Here is a 15538-nt window from a genome sequence, read left to right as displayed (position 1 = left end):
TGGGGGGACAAAGTTGAATCTATGACAGTGGATGTAGGGGATGGGAAGGGGTAGAGGGAGGGAGGAGATAGCAGCCCTTGTTAGAAAAGTCCAGGTGGCGTTAATGTCAATGTGAGTGGATGTTGTGTTGCAGCTACCACGAAACAGTTTTTGGTCTAAGGCTATATTAATAAAGACAGTGCCTCTAGAATAGGGAGGTGGTCTACACTACATTGATCATTCATTCTACTGACATTTGTTGAGCGATTACTATACAACACATTATTTTTGCATCTGGGCAACATCAGTTAATTAAGAACAGAAAGTGCGGACTTGTGGAGCATATGTTTGAGCACAGAGAGATAAAGTATAGTGTGTAAGCATAGTGTATTATTTTCCTTGTTCCTGTAACAAATTATCACAAGCTTGTTGTTAGCTGCTGTCCAGTTGATTCCAACTCCTAGCGACCCTTTGTACAATAGACTGAAACACTGCCTGGTTGGTCGTGCACCATCCTCACAATCTTTTTAATGCTTGAGCCCATTGTTGCAACCACTGTGTTAATCCATCTCATTGAGGGCCTTCCTCTTTTTTGCTGACCCTCTACTTAGAAAGTATGATGTCCTTCTCGAGGGACTGGTCCCTCTTGATAACATGTCCAAAGTACACAAGACGAAATCTCACCATCCTCGCTTCCAAGGAGCATTCTGGCTGTACTTCTTCCAAGACAGATTTGTTTGTTCTTCTGACAGTCCATGACATATTCAATATTTCTTGCCAATACCATAAGTGAAAGGCATCAATTCTTCAGTCTTCCTTATTATTGTCCAGCTTTTGCATGCATATGCAGGGATTGAAAATATTATGGCTAGGGTCAGGCACACCTTAGACCTCAAAGTGACATCTTTGCTTCCTATTACTTTCAAGAGGTCTTCTGCAGCAGGTTTGTCCAATGCAATATGTTGTTTGGTTTCTTGGCTACTGCTCCATGGATGTTGATTGTGGGTCCAAGTAAAATGAAATTCTTGCCAACTTCATTATTTTCTCCATTTATCATGATGTTGCTTATTAGACAGCTGTTTTCTGTCCAAAAAAGAGAGGATTTTTGTGGAGGTGTAATCCTGATGCCACATCCTACTTCATGTACTCCAACTTCTCAGATCATTTGCTCAGCATGAAGATTGAGTAAGTATGGTGAAAGGATACAACAGTGATACACATCTTTTCTGATTTTAAACCACTCAATATCCCCATGTTCTGTTTGAATGACTCCCTCTTGGTCTTTGTACAGGTTTCTCATGAGCACAATTAAGTGTTCTGGAATTCCTGTCCTGTCAGTGTTATTTATCATTTGTTATGATCCACACAGTTGAATGCCTTTGCATACTGAGTACTATATAGGTAAACATCTTTCTGGTATTCTCTGTTTTCAGCCACAATCCATTTGACATAAGCAATGATATCCCTGGATTTAAGTCCTCTTCTGAATCTGCCTTGAATTCTGTCACTTTCTGGTGGATGTACTGCTTCAACTGCTTTTGAATTATCTTCAGCAAAATTTTAGTTGCGTGTGTTATTACTGATATCGTTCGCTAATTTCCACATTCTGTTGGATCTCCTTTCTTTGCAATGAGCACAAATATGGGTTTCTTCTAGTCGATTGGCCAGGTAGCCGTCTTCCAGATTTCTTGAAAGTGACACAAACAAGTGCATGCTTCTAGCGTTGCATTCATTTGCTGAAACATCTAACTTGGTATTCTGTCAGTTCCTGGAGCCTTCAATGCAGCTTCGACTTCCTCAGTACTGTGGTTCTTGATCGTGTACTACCTCCTGAAATGGTTCGACATCAACCAATTGTTTTTGGTATAGTGACTGTGTATTCCTTCCATCTTCTTTTGATGCTTCCTGTGTCTTGCAATATTTTGTCCTTAGAATCCTTCAGTATTGCAACTTGAGACTTGAAATTTTTATTCAGTTCTTTGAGCTTGAGAAATGCTGAGTGTATTCTTCCCTTTTGGTTTTCTAACTTCAGGTCTTTGCACATTCAACTCTCATGTTTTCCTTTGTCTTCTAGAGCTGCCTTTTGAAATCCTCTGTTCAGCTCTTTCAGTGATCATGTCTTCCTATGCTTTAGTTACTTGATATTCAAGAGCAGGTTTCAGAGTCTAATACCCATTTTGGTGTTTTCTTTGTTTACTGGTTTTTTTTTCTAATGACCTTTTGCTTTCTTCATGTATGATGTTCTTGATGTCATTCCACAGCTCATCTTGTTTTTGGTCACTAGTGTTCAATGCATCAGATCTATTCTTGAGATGGTCTCTGAATTCAGGCGGTATTCACTCTAGGTCATACTTTGGCACACCCTTACCACAAACTTATTTACTTAGAAATAACACAAATTTATTCAGTCATAGTTCTGGAGGTCAGAAGTTTAAACTGGGCATGAAGGGCTGCATTCCATCTGGAAGCTGTAGGGGAGAATCCCATTCTTGCCCTTTCCATCTTCCAGAGCCTTCCTACTCTCCTTGGCCCTCAGCTCCTTCTTCCATCTTCAAAAGCAGCAGCTTAGAATCTGCTTTCTGACATCTGATTCTGCCCTTACATGTTCTTCTCTAACTTTGTCCTTCCTGCCTCCCTCTTATATATATCTTGTGATTACATCACTGGGTCCACCAAGGTAATCCCAGATAATTATCTAATCTCAAATTCTACAGTTCAAACGTCCGTTTTGTATATAATGTAGCATGTTCACAGGTTCTACAGATTAGAATGTGGACATCTTTGGCGATTATTTTTCAGCCTACCACAGAAGTAAATAACGAATGTGTTTATGTAAGCAGATGGTAAGTGCTATGAGGAAGGTGACACAGAGTGTGGGTGTGTGGGGCCAGGAAAGACAGCTGTTTGAACTTGGATGGGCAGTGTGGGCTTCATTAAGAAGGTGACCTTTGAGGGAAGAGTTGAAGGACATGAAGGAATTAATCATCAGAATGTCTGGTGAAGTTCTTTCCTGGCAGGGGATCATCCATTACAGATGCACTAGGGAAGGGCTCGTGACTGTTTTCTGGGGTCAGTGAGGAGGCCAGTGTGGCTGCAGCAGAGACATTGAGATAAGGTCAGAGGTGTGGCCAGACCATGTAGGGACTAAGGATATTGGAAGGGTTTTGACTTTTAATCTGGGTGAGATGGGGAGTTACAAAATAGTAGTAGAAGAGAGACAGTGTAAGACTTAATAGAATTGAGAGGTGAGGAGTGAGCAAAAGAGTGGGAAAACAGTAGAAATTTAGGCTATTATTTGAGATGGTGTTTGCTTTGCCTGGGTGTGAGCAATGAAAATAGTGGGAAGCGATTGGATTATGAATATATTTTGAAGATGGGGTTTACAAGATTTCCTAATGGACTGAATTTGAAGAACAAGAAATAAAGAGTCGAGACCGGGGTGCCAAGATGGCTGACTAGGTAGACGCTACCTCGGATCCCTATTGCAACAAAGACTCGGAAAAACAAGTAAATCGATCACATACATAATAATCTACGAACGCTGAACAAGAAACACAGATTTAAAGAGTTGACCTGAGCGACAGAGACGGAGAATGAACAACTACGGGGAAGCAGCGGCTGTTTTCGGAGCCTGGAGCCAGCGTCCCAGTCAGGCAACCTTGGTGCCGGGCTTAGGACTGGGCCCAGGGGAGCTGAACACAACATCTTGTGACGGCGCAAACAAGGGACACAGCCCTACCCCCCTGAACTGACCCCGGGAGGGGGCCCAGCTGGTCTGCATGGGTGGTGTGGCGACGCGGCTGGTGGGAGAAGTCCCCGGGAGGCAGTGACTGGTTTTGGAGCCGGGAGTGCAGCATCCCAGCTGGGGAACCTTGGTGCCGGGCTTTGGACTGGGCACAGGGGAGCTGAACACGGCATCTGGTCACAGCGCAAACACAGGGCGCAGCCCTACTCCCCTGAACTAACCCTGGGAGGGGGCCCAGCAGGTCTGCGGGGGCGGCACAGTGATGCGGCTGGTGGGACAAGAAGTCCCCGAGAGTCAGCGACTGATTTTGGAGCCGGGAGTGCAGTGTCCCAGCAGGGGAAATTTGACACTGGGCTTTGGACTGGCAGTGGAGGATCTGACTGCAGCTTCAGTGGGCCAGACCCTCGGGGGCAATCTCCACACAGCCAGCACACAAAGGCAACACGCCCCTCGGGAATCTCAGATAAAATAGTCATCCCAAGCAAGATAAGCAACTTTGGCTATATTCCGGGGTGCTACTCTCCTGTTTTTCTGAACCCTCCCCTCCCCTTTCCAGGTGTCTTCATTAACATTGGAATTTCCTGAGCCAGAGGGAGAACGGCTCTGTCTCCGCGGCTTTGCTTTTCCCTTTTTTTGTCTTTTCCTAACCCATTCTTCTGGCCTGAGAGAAGCAACCACAAAAAACCCAGGGACCAAAAATCCTTCCCTAATTGGACTAAAAACACAGAGTCAGCTCCAGCCAACCATATATGATCCAAATCTTGGGCTTTCATCCTTACAGGGAACAAGGTGGCTGTTATAATGCAAAGGCAGTTCTGATAGGGATCTGACTGCATTTTTTTTTTAGCGGATTTACTGGAAAAACAAGTTTCCCAGGTCTGATATCTCTGCTTATTCAACAGAGCCTTAACTGACCCACAACAGGGAACTGAGGGCTGAAGTTCTCTCCAGACCACCTAGCCTCTTGCCTTAGGGGTCTAAGGAGGGTGACACCTACCAATCAGTAGAGGTACTTGCATTAGGGGCCTAAGGTACAGCTGCAGTGCCCTCCCACCAAGGTGCTATAGTAATAGAGACATACCTACCTCACTGGCACTTGGGAGAAGCCTCTCAGCATCCTGCCCCCCCTGGAGTGTGAACCCCAGCTGCTAATAGAATCTGGTGCACACAACTATCACCACTACTTCTCGAGGTAGATAGGTGTTAGGGTGCAGCGCAAACTTGATGACCCAAAATCAGATTCTACTCAAGAATAGTGAATAGACTCAGGCATATATATCTGGCAACAGCCCAAACCAGCTGGTAATAGGTCATAAGTGAGTCAAGGGCTACAATAAACAAGACAGCACAATCTAGTAGCCCATCCACGTATATTGAAAGAAAACAAAACAAGATAAGACTCAGTGAGCAATTATAGAATAAACCACTACTATTTTTTTTTTTATATCTTAGTGATGGCTCAGAGACAGCAGTCGATATCAAACCACATAAAGAAGCAGACCATGACAGCTTCTACAGCCCCCCAAAAAAAAGAATCAAAATCTTTCCCAAATGAAGATACAATCCTGGAATTATCAGATACTGAATATAAAAAACTAATTTACAGAATGCTCCAAGACATCAGGGATGACCTCAGAAATGAAATAAGGCAAACTGCAGAAAAAGCCAAGGAACACACTGATAAAACAGTTGAAGAACTCAAAAAGATTATTCAAGAGCATAGTGGAAAAATTAAAAGTTGCAAGAATCCATAGAGAGACAGCATGCAGAAATCCAAAAGATTAACAATAAAATTACAGAGTTAGACAACGCAATAGGAAGTCAGAGGAGGAGACTCGAGCAATTAGAATGCAGAGTGGGAAATCTGGAGGACCAGAGAATTAACACCAACATAGCCGAAAAAAAATCAGATAAAAGAATTAAAAAAAATGAAGAAACCCTAAGAATCATGTGGGACTCTATCAAGAAGGATAACTTGCATGTGATTGGAGTCCCAGAACAGGGAGGGAGGACAGAAAACACAGAGAAAATAGTTGAAGATCTGCTGACAGAAAACTTCCCTGACATTATGAAAGAAGAAAGGATATCCATCCAAGATGCTCATCGAACCCCATTTGAGATTGATCCAAAAAGAAAAACACCAAGACATATTATCATCAAACTTGCCAAAACCAAAGATAAAGAGAAAATTTTAAAAGCAGCCAGGGAGAAAAGAAAGGTCTCCTTCAAGGGAGAATCAATAAGAATAAGTTCAGACTACTCAGCAGAAACCATGCAGGCAAGAAGGCAATGGGATGACATATACAGAGCACTGAAGGAGAAAAACTGCCAGCCAAGGATCATATATCCAGCAAAACTCTCTCTGAAATATGAAGGAGAAATTAAGATATTTACAGATACATAGAAGCTTAGAGAATTTACAAAAACCAAACCAAAGCTACAAGAAATACTAAAGAAAATTATTTGGTCAGAAAACCAATAATATCAGATACCAGCACAACACAAGGTCACAAAACAGAACATCCTGATATCAACTCAAATAGGGAAATCACAAAAACAAATTAAGATTAATTAAAAAAATGTGCTCATAACAGGGAATCATTGAAGTCAATATGTAAAAGATCACAATAATCAAAAAGAGGGACTAAATACAGGTGGCATAGAACTGCCATATGGAGAGGGATGCAAGGCAATATAGGACAATACAAGTTAGGTTTTTACTTAGAAAAATAGGGGTAAGTATTAAGGTAACCACAAAGAGGTATAACAACTCCATAACTCAAAATAAAAGCCAAGAAAAACGTAACGACTCAACAAACATAAAGTCAAATACTATGAAATTGAGAATCTCAATTTACAAAGAAAAACGTCTCAGCACAAAAAAGTAAGTGGAAAAATGAAATTGTCAACAACACACATAAAAAGGCATCAAAATGACAACACTAAACACTTATTTATAATTACACTGATTGTAAATGGACTAAATGTACCAATAAAGAGACAGAGAGTCTCGGACTGGATAAAGAAACAAGATCCATCTATATGCTCCCTACAAGAGACACACCTTAGACTTAGAGACACAAACAAACTAAAACTCAAAGGATGGAAAAAATATATCAAGCAAACAATAAGCAAAAAAGAAGAGGAGTAGCAATATTAATTTCTGACAAAACAGACTTTAAACTTAAATCCACCACAAAGGATAAAGAAGGACACTACATAATGATAAAAGGGACAATTGATCAGGAAGATATAACCATATTAAATATTTATGCACCCAATGACAGGGCTGCAAGATACATAAATCAAACTTTAACAGAACTGAAAAGTGAGATAGACACCTCCACATATATAGTAGGAGACTTCAACACACCACTTTTGGAGAAGGACAGGACATCCAGTAAGAAGCTCAATAGAGACACGGAAGACCTACTTACAACAATCAACCAACTTGACCTCATTGACTTATACAGAACGCTCCACCCAACTGCTGCAAAATATACTTTTTTTTCTAGCTCACATGGAACATTCTCTAGAATAGACCAGATATTAGGTCATAAAAACAAACCTTTGCAGAATCCAAAACATCGAAATATTACAAAGCATCTTCTCAGACCACAAGGCAATAAAAGTAGAAATCAATAACAGAAAAACTAGGGAAAAGAAATCAAATACTTGGAAACTGAACAATAAAAAAATACCCTCCTGAAAAAAGACTGGGTTATAGAAGACATCAAGGAGGGAATAAGGAAATTCATAGAATGCAACGAGAATGAAAATACTTCCTATCAAAACCTCTGGGACACAGCAAAAGCAGTGCTCAGAGGCCAATTTAGATCGATAAATGCACACATACAAAAAGAAGAAAGAGCCAAAAGCAGAGAACTGTCCCTACAACTTGAACAAATAGAAAGTGAGGAACAAAAGAATCCATCAGGCACCAGAAGAAAACAAATAATAAAAATTAGAGCTGAAGTAAATGAATTAGAGAACAGAAAAACAATTGAAAGAATTAACAAAGCCAAAAGCTGGTTCTTTGAAAAAATTCACAAAATTGATAAACCATTGGCTAGACTGGCTAAAGAAATACAGGAAAGGAAACAAATAACCCGAATAAGAAACGAGAAGGGCCACATCACAACAGACCCAACTGAAATTAAAAGAATCATATCAGACTATTACGAAAAATTGTACTCTAACAAATTTTCAAACCTAGAAGAAATGGATGAATTCCTGGAAAAACACTACCTACCTAAACTAACACATTCAGAAGTAGAACAACTAAATAGACCCATAACAAAAAAAGAGATTGAAATGGTAATCAAAAAACGCCCAACAAAAAAAGCCCCGGCCCATATGTCTATACTGCAGAGTTCTACCAAACTTTCAGAGAAGAGATAACACCACTACTACTAAAGGTATTTCAAAGCATAGAAAATGACGGAATACTACCCAACTCATTCTGTGGAGCCAACATCTCCCTGATACCAAAACCAGGTAAAGACATTACAAAAAAAGAAAATTATAGACCTATATCCCTCATGAACATAGATGCAAAAATCCTCAACAAAATTCTGGCCAATCGAATTCAACAACATATCAAAAAAATAATTCACCACAACCAAGTGGGATTTATACCAGGTATACAAGGCTGGTTTAATATTAGAAAAATCTTTAATGTAATCCACCATATAAATAAAACAAAAGACAAAAACCACATGATCTTATCAATTGATGCCGAAAAGGCATTTGACAAAGTCCAACACCCATTTATGATAAAAACTCTCACCAAAATAGGAATTGAAGGAAAATTCCTCGACATAAAAAAAGGGCATCTATGCAAAACCAACAGCCAACATCACTCTAAATGGAGAGAGCCTGAAAGCATTTCCCTTGAGAAAGGGAACCAGACAAGGATGCCCTTTATCACCACTCTTATTCAACATTGTGCTAGAAGTCCTAGCCAGAGCAATTAGGCTAGACAAAGAAATAAAGGGCATCTGGATTGGCAAAGAGGAAGTAAAATTATCTCTATTTGCAGATGACATGATCTTATACACAGAAAACCCCAAGGAATCCTCTAGAAAACTACTGAAACTAATAGAAGAGTTTGGCAGAGTCTCAGGTTATAAGATAAACATACAAAAATCACTTGGATTCCTCTACATCAACAAAAAGAACATTGAAGAGGAAATCACCAAATCAATACCATTCACAGTAGCCCCCAAGAAGATAAAATACTTAGGAATAAATCTTACCAAGGATGTAAAAGACCTGTACAAAGAAAACTACAAAGCTCTACTACAAGAAATTAAAAAGGACATACTTAAGTGGAACAACATACCTTGCTCTTGGATAGGAAGACTTAACATAGTAAAAATGTCTATTGTACCAAAAGCCATCTATACATACAATGCACTTCCGATCCAAATTCCAATGTCATTTTTTAATGTCATAGAGAAACAAATCACCAACTTCATATGGAAGGGAAAGAAGCCTCGGATAAGGAAAGCATTACTGGAAAAGAAGAAGAAAGTGGGAGGTCTCACTCTACCTGATTTCAGAACCTAATATACAGCCACAGTAGTCAAAACAGCCTGGTAGTGGTACAACAACAGACACATAGACCAGTGTAACAGAATTGAGAACCCAGATATAAATCCATCCGCATATGAGCAGCTGATATTTGACAAAGGCCCAGTGTCAGTTAATTGGGGAAAAGATAGTCTTTTTAACAAATGGTGCTTGCAAAACTGGATATCCATTTGCAAAAAAATGAAACAGGACCCATACCTCACACCATGCACAAAAACTGACTCCAAGTGGATCAAAGACCTAAACATAAAGACTAAAATGATAAAGATCATGGAAGAAAAAATAGGGACAACCTTAGGAGCCCTAATACAAGGCATAAACAGAATACAAAACATTACCAAAAATGCCGAAGAGAAACCAGATAACTGGGAGCTCCTATAAATCAAACACCTACGCTCATCTAAAGACTTCACCAAAAGAGTAAAAAGACCACCTACAGACTGGGAAAGAATTTTCAGCTATGACGTCTCCGACCAGCACCTGATCTCTAAAATCTATATGATTTTGTCAAAACTCAACCACAAAAAGACAAACAACCCAATCAAGAAGTGTGCAAAGGATATGAACACACACTTCACTAAAGAAGCTATTCAGGCAGCTAACAGATACATGAGAAAATGCTCTCGATCATTAGCCATTAGAGAAATGCAACTTAAAACTACGATGAGATTCCATCTCACTCCAACAAGGCTGGCATTAATCCAAAACACACAAAATAATAAATGTTGGAGAGGCTGCGGAGAGATCAGAACTCTTATACACTGCTGGTGGGACTGTAAAATGGTACAACCACTTTGGAAATCTATCTGGCGTTATCTTAAACAGTTAGAAATAGAACTACCATCCAACCCAGAAATCCCACTCCTCGAAATATACCCTAGAGATACAAGAGCCTTCACACAAACAGATATATGCACACCCATGTTTATTGCAGCTCTGTTTACAATAGCAAGAAGCTGGAAGCAACCAACGTGTCCATCAACGGATGAATGCGTAAATAAATTGTGGTATATTCAGACAATGGAATACTACACATCGATAAAGAACAGTGACGAATCTGTGAAACATTTCATAACATGGAGGAACCTGGAAGGCATTATGCTGAATGAAATTAGTCAGAGGCAAAAGGACAAATATTGTATAAGACCACTATTATGAGATCTTGAGAAATAATATAAACTGAGAAGAACACATACTTTTGTGGTTACGAGTGGGGGAGGGAGGGAGGGTGGGAGAGGGCTTTTTATTGATTAATTAGTACATAAGAACTGCTTTAGGTGAAGGGAAGGACAACACTCAATACATGGAAGGTCAGCTCAACTGGACTGGACCAAAAGCAAAGAAGTTTCTGGGATAAACTGAATGCTTCAAAGGTCAGCGGAGCAAGGGTGGGGTTTTGGGGACCATGGTTTAAGGGGACTTCTAAGTCAATTGGAAAAATAATTCTATTATGAAAACATTCTGCATCCCACTTTGAAATGTGGCACCTGGGGTCTTAAATGCTAACAAGCGGCCATCTAAGAATGCATCAATTGGTCTCAACCCACCTGGAGCAAAGGAGAATGAAGAACACCAAGGTCACACGATAACTAAGAGCCCAAGAGACAGACAGGGCCACATGAACCAGAGACCTACATCATCCTGAGACCAGAAGAACTAGTTGGTGCCCGGCCACAATCGATGACTGCCCTGACAGGGAGCACAAGAGAGAACCCCCGAGGGAGCAGGAGATCAGTGGGATGCGGACCCCAAATTCTCATAAAAAGACCATACTTAATGGTCTGACTGAGACTAGAGGAATCCCGGCGGTCATGGTCCCCAAAACTTCTGTTAGCACAGGACAGGAACCATTCCTGAAGACAACTCATCAGACATGAAAGGGACTGGACAGTGGGTAGGAGAGAGATGCTGATGAAGAGTGAGCTAATTATATCAGGTGGACACTTGAGACTGTGTTGGCATCTCCTGTCTGGAGAGGGGATGGGAGGATAGAGAGAGTTGGAAGCTGGCAAAATTGTCACGAAAGAAGAGACTGAAAGGGCTGACTCATTAGGGGGAGAGCAAGTGGGAGTACGGAGTAAGGTGTATATAAACTTATATGTGTCAGTCTGACCTGATTTGTAAACGTTCACTTGAAGCTCAATAAAAGTTAATAAAATAAAAAAAAGAAATAAAGAGTCAATGAGGACACCAAATACTATGGACTGTGCAAACAGAATCAGTGGAGATGGGGGAGACTCTAGAATGAGCATGTTGAGGAGGGGGCATCACAGGCATGCACTTTAAGAAATGTTGAGTCTGAGATGTCTCTTAGTAATGCATGGCCCCTGGACAGCCTTTCAACTCAGTACTGAAATCACCCCTGAGGTTCACCCTTCAGCCAAAGATTAGACAGGCCCATAAAGCAAAACAAGACTAAATGGGCACAGCATCCCAGGGGAAAGGATGTGAAGGCAGGAAGGGACAGGAAAGCTGGTAATGTGGAACCCAAAATCAAGAAGGGCAGAATGTTGACATGTCATGGAGTTGGTAAGCAATACCACAAACCAATATATGTATTAATTGGTTAAGTAATTTGCTCTGCAAACCTTCATCTAAAATGCAAAAAAAGCAAACAGCAAAACAAAACAAGAAATGCAAGTGAGGTTGTTGGGTTGGCAGTTGGACATACCAGTCTGGGTATCAGTAGAGATGTTGATTAGGGAAATAGATTTGGGAAGTGACATCGTATAAATGATACTTAAAGCCTTGAGAATGAGTAAGACCTCAAAGAAAGTGATTAGCTATGGAAGAAACAGGAAGAAAGACTGAACCCTGGGCCCTCCAGTGCTAAGCCATCTGATCAGACTACACACAAGCAGACTACAGAGCTCTGACAGAAGGCAGAGCAAGATCAGGGAGCCCCAAACTTTCTATGCAAAGAGTCACCTGAAAATCTCATTAAGATTCAGAAGGTGGGAGTAGAGCATGAGTTTCTGTGTTTATAACAAGGTTGGTGCTGATTGATGCTGCTGGTCTTCAGATCATACTTTTAGTAGCAAGAATGTAGACCAGGGATTCCCACATGGCTGTGCATCATCCTCCCCTGGAGCACTTGTTGTTAAGTAATTCTTGGGCTGTGGACCCAATATTCTGAGATGATTGATCTGATGAGAGGTCTGTGTGTGTTGTAAGAAGTCCCACAAGCACTGCTGGTGCTCAGCCAGATTTGGAACCACCGAGGTCAGTGATCAGGTTAGTACCCAGGATGATGAGGGATCTTAAAACCACATTTAAGTGGGTTTGTTTCTAGGAGAGAAAAAGGAGAACAAATATCATCAGTTATGAGATGATGTTGGCAGATACATGTCATTTCTGTGACTGGGAGGTGTAGCCAGGTGGAAGATTTAGCAAGTGGCTCACAGCTCAGCAGAAAGTAACTCTCTGAATGCTTGCTCTCTGAAAACTCCTCACACTGATTTTTCATTCACTTCTTGGTGCAAACAGAATCCTAATTTTTATAATTGAAACACAAAGCAATTTATGTGTGTGATCTTGGGGCTGATTTCATTTTGAGGAAAGCCACAGAACCAGGCTAGAAGCCATACAGCCACAATCCGACCTTTGATCATGTCCCACATAGAAACCACAGCTTCTGCTGCTGCCTCAGATGCCACTGCCCACACCACCGACACCCCCGATAGTGGACACTGGGCTTGTAGCCAAGACAATTCTCCCTGGTACTCCTTGCAACTGGATGTCACTACTGCCACTCACACCACCCTTGCCAAGTGTATTCTGCACAGTCCCAGCTTTTCTGTGTCACTATGTCCTGAGTCAGAGTCCAGCATGTGGGTGCCTGACTGGTGGAGCCTCAGCCCCGTGCCCATGTTCAAGTGCAAGGATGTTTGGGAAAGTGAATTTTCCTCTTTTATGGAGGGAGTTGGTTTCTTTCCTGCTAAGACTTTTTAAGTGGAATTCTCCTAAGGTAGGAAGAAAGTTCTTGTGCTGGGGGAGAGAGAATGGGGGCTACAGAAGGAAAGAGGAGTGTCAATTCCTAAAGCAGTGTGTGCTGGTGTGTGTGTGAGAGAGAGAGAGAGCGAGCACGACCACTTTGGGACACAGCGGGCAAGAGTGTTCTGTGGCAGAGGAGGGGTCTCAGGGAAAGTTCTCAGTGTCTCCAGGTTTGGATCTCAGGATATCAGACTTGAGGGCGGTGCCTGGGATTCCGAAGAGGACAAAGAAGGTGTGGGGGCCACATAGTGGGAACGTGCACCCGGTAGTCCATCAACTTGGGACTGTTACATAAGTTTCACTTTTCCTTTGCAATCTCTTTCAGGTTGTTCTGCCTGCAGACAGATGACACTCTCCAAGGTTGGTTCATTGGGTATCCGGTTCTAGAGAAGCTGACCAGAGTTAGTTTACTTCCACGAAGGATCCTAAAGGGAACCAGCGCTCTCCACCGACTCTGTGGGTCCCGGAACCCTCCTCCTGCTCCATTTGGAGGTCCTGGTCCTGCTGTTGTTGAAGTGACGTGGAGTTGGGAGGGAAACTATCTTTGGGGAGATAGAAGAGGGTCGTCCTTGTTAGGGGCATGAGACCTCATCCCCTTTGGATTTCTCCCTTCCTCCCTCTTCCTTACCTTTCTTCTCCTGTGGTCCCTGATACCTGTCAGACCCCCATACCTAGGGGAGAGCCCCCAGTGTTGTTTGTACTTTGTTCCAGTTTAGATTTGAGCCATGCCGACACTTGTTGGGGCCAATGACCATCTTAAAGATGAAGTAGGCGGGCAGAGAGTGGGTGGGGCTGGGGTCTCACCCTCTCCTTCCCCAGTGCCCCCTCAACTTCAGGGGTAGGAACCCCCAGCCTCCTGTGCAATATCATTACTTTGCTGGCCAGGGGCAGATTCCAGCTTCTTGATGGGGACCTGAGTTCCAGAAAGGTGACAGGACATGGAGGGGCAGCCAGCTGGGTTAGTGGAGCTTCCAGGCCCCAGGGAAGCAAGGGCCTAGAAATGCTGCTTCACTCAGGGAGCAAGAGCATGGGGCAGCCTCCCTGGACCTCCCTCAGGCGCAGTTTGCGTCCCCCAGTGGTGTCCCTAAGGACAAGAGGGAGGATAGCACCCATCTGACAACCCTTCCTCCAGTTTATGGTGTTCTGATGGGGAGGCTAAGAGTCTAGGTCTCTGGATCCTTTACCCTGCCCGGGGCTTTCTGGGACATTTAGGGACCATGAAGCTTTGGGTGGGGAAAAAAAAAAAAGGTCAAAGGAAATAACTGAACAGCAGTTTCTTAGGGACCCGGCATGGAGATCAAGCTCTGTTGGGGTTTCTCTCAGACTTTGCCCTAAACCTCTGTCCCAGGCCTGCTGCTCTCCTGACCCTACCTTTACCTGTGAAGGACCAAAAGCCCCTCTTCCTGTCACTGACACCTAAAGCCTCCAAAGTGTGTGGGCTACAATGTGCTTTAAAACAGCATTTCCTTATAGACTCCTGTGGTGGGTAAAGCTAGTGCCTAAATTTCTCATTTTCCCTCCCCAACTGTCCTGTCCATTCCCATGGTGGTTAAATGTGCCTCCCTTTAATGGATAATGGAAAGAAAATCAAAGACTGAATTCTCTTTGACCTTTTTTCACAGATTCACCATTTACACTCATGACCTACCACCCGGTCTCTGACCATGAGGCCACGCTGAGGTGCTGGGTCCGGAGCTTCTACCTGGCAGAGATCACGCTGACCTGGAGCAGGACCAGGAGGATCAGACCCAGGACATGCAGCTTGTGGTCACCAGGCCTTCGGGGGACAGGACCTTCCAGAATTGTGCGGCTGTGGTTGTGCCCTCTGGAGAGGAACAGAGATACACAGGCCATGTGCAGCATGAGGGGCTGCCTGAGCCCCTCACACTGAGATGGGGTAAGGAGGGAAATGAGGGCGGAGCCTCTTCTCAGGGAAAGTAGCTGGCTTTCTAGGCACCTCCAGTATGCTCATGGCTGAAGCCTTGGCGTCAGGACTCCTCACCTCCCCTTCTCTTCCCAAAGACACCTCCTCAGCTCACTGTCCATATCATGGGAATCTTTGTAGCCTGGTTCTCCTTGGAGCTGTGGTAGTTGAAGCTCTGGTGCCTGGAGCTGTGATCTGGAGGAAGAAGAGCTCAGGTAGGGGAGGGGTGGGAGCTTGTGCCACTATTGCTTCATGTGTGAGTCCCCACCCCAAGTGGCTGAATTGCCCATCTCCTGGGCCTG

The 15538-nt window shown here is 42.9% G+C and overlaps 1 protein-coding gene across 2 annotated transcripts in view; it reads left to right on the top strand.

Annotated features, from left to right (window-relative positions):
* The window catches only part of LOC100662084 (HLA class I histocompatibility antigen, A alpha chain-like), a 111884-nt gene extending 98048 nt beyond the window's left edge, over positions 1-13836 (top strand). Inside the window, exon 7 of one of the 2 annotated variants that reach the window (XM_064282651.1) lies at positions 13638-13836. In XM_064282651.1, the coding sequence (XP_064138721.1) occupies positions 13638-13699 (62 nt within the window). In that variant the 3' untranslated portion in view covers positions 13700-13836. The remainder of the gene's footprint in view (positions 1-13637) is intronic. The other variant, XM_064282645.1, reaches the window with a different exon arrangement.
* Positions 13837-15538: the final 1702 nt, after the last annotated feature.

This window comes from Loxodonta africana, chromosome 1 (assembly GCF_030014295.1).
Source record: "Loxodonta africana isolate mLoxAfr1 chromosome 1, mLoxAfr1.hap2, whole genome shotgun sequence".
Taxonomy (NCBI): domain Eukaryota; kingdom Metazoa; phylum Chordata; class Mammalia; order Proboscidea; family Elephantidae; genus Loxodonta; species Loxodonta africana.
The sequence above is the reverse complement of the archived record's forward strand: the minus strand, read 5'-3'. Positions and strand labels throughout refer to the sequence as shown.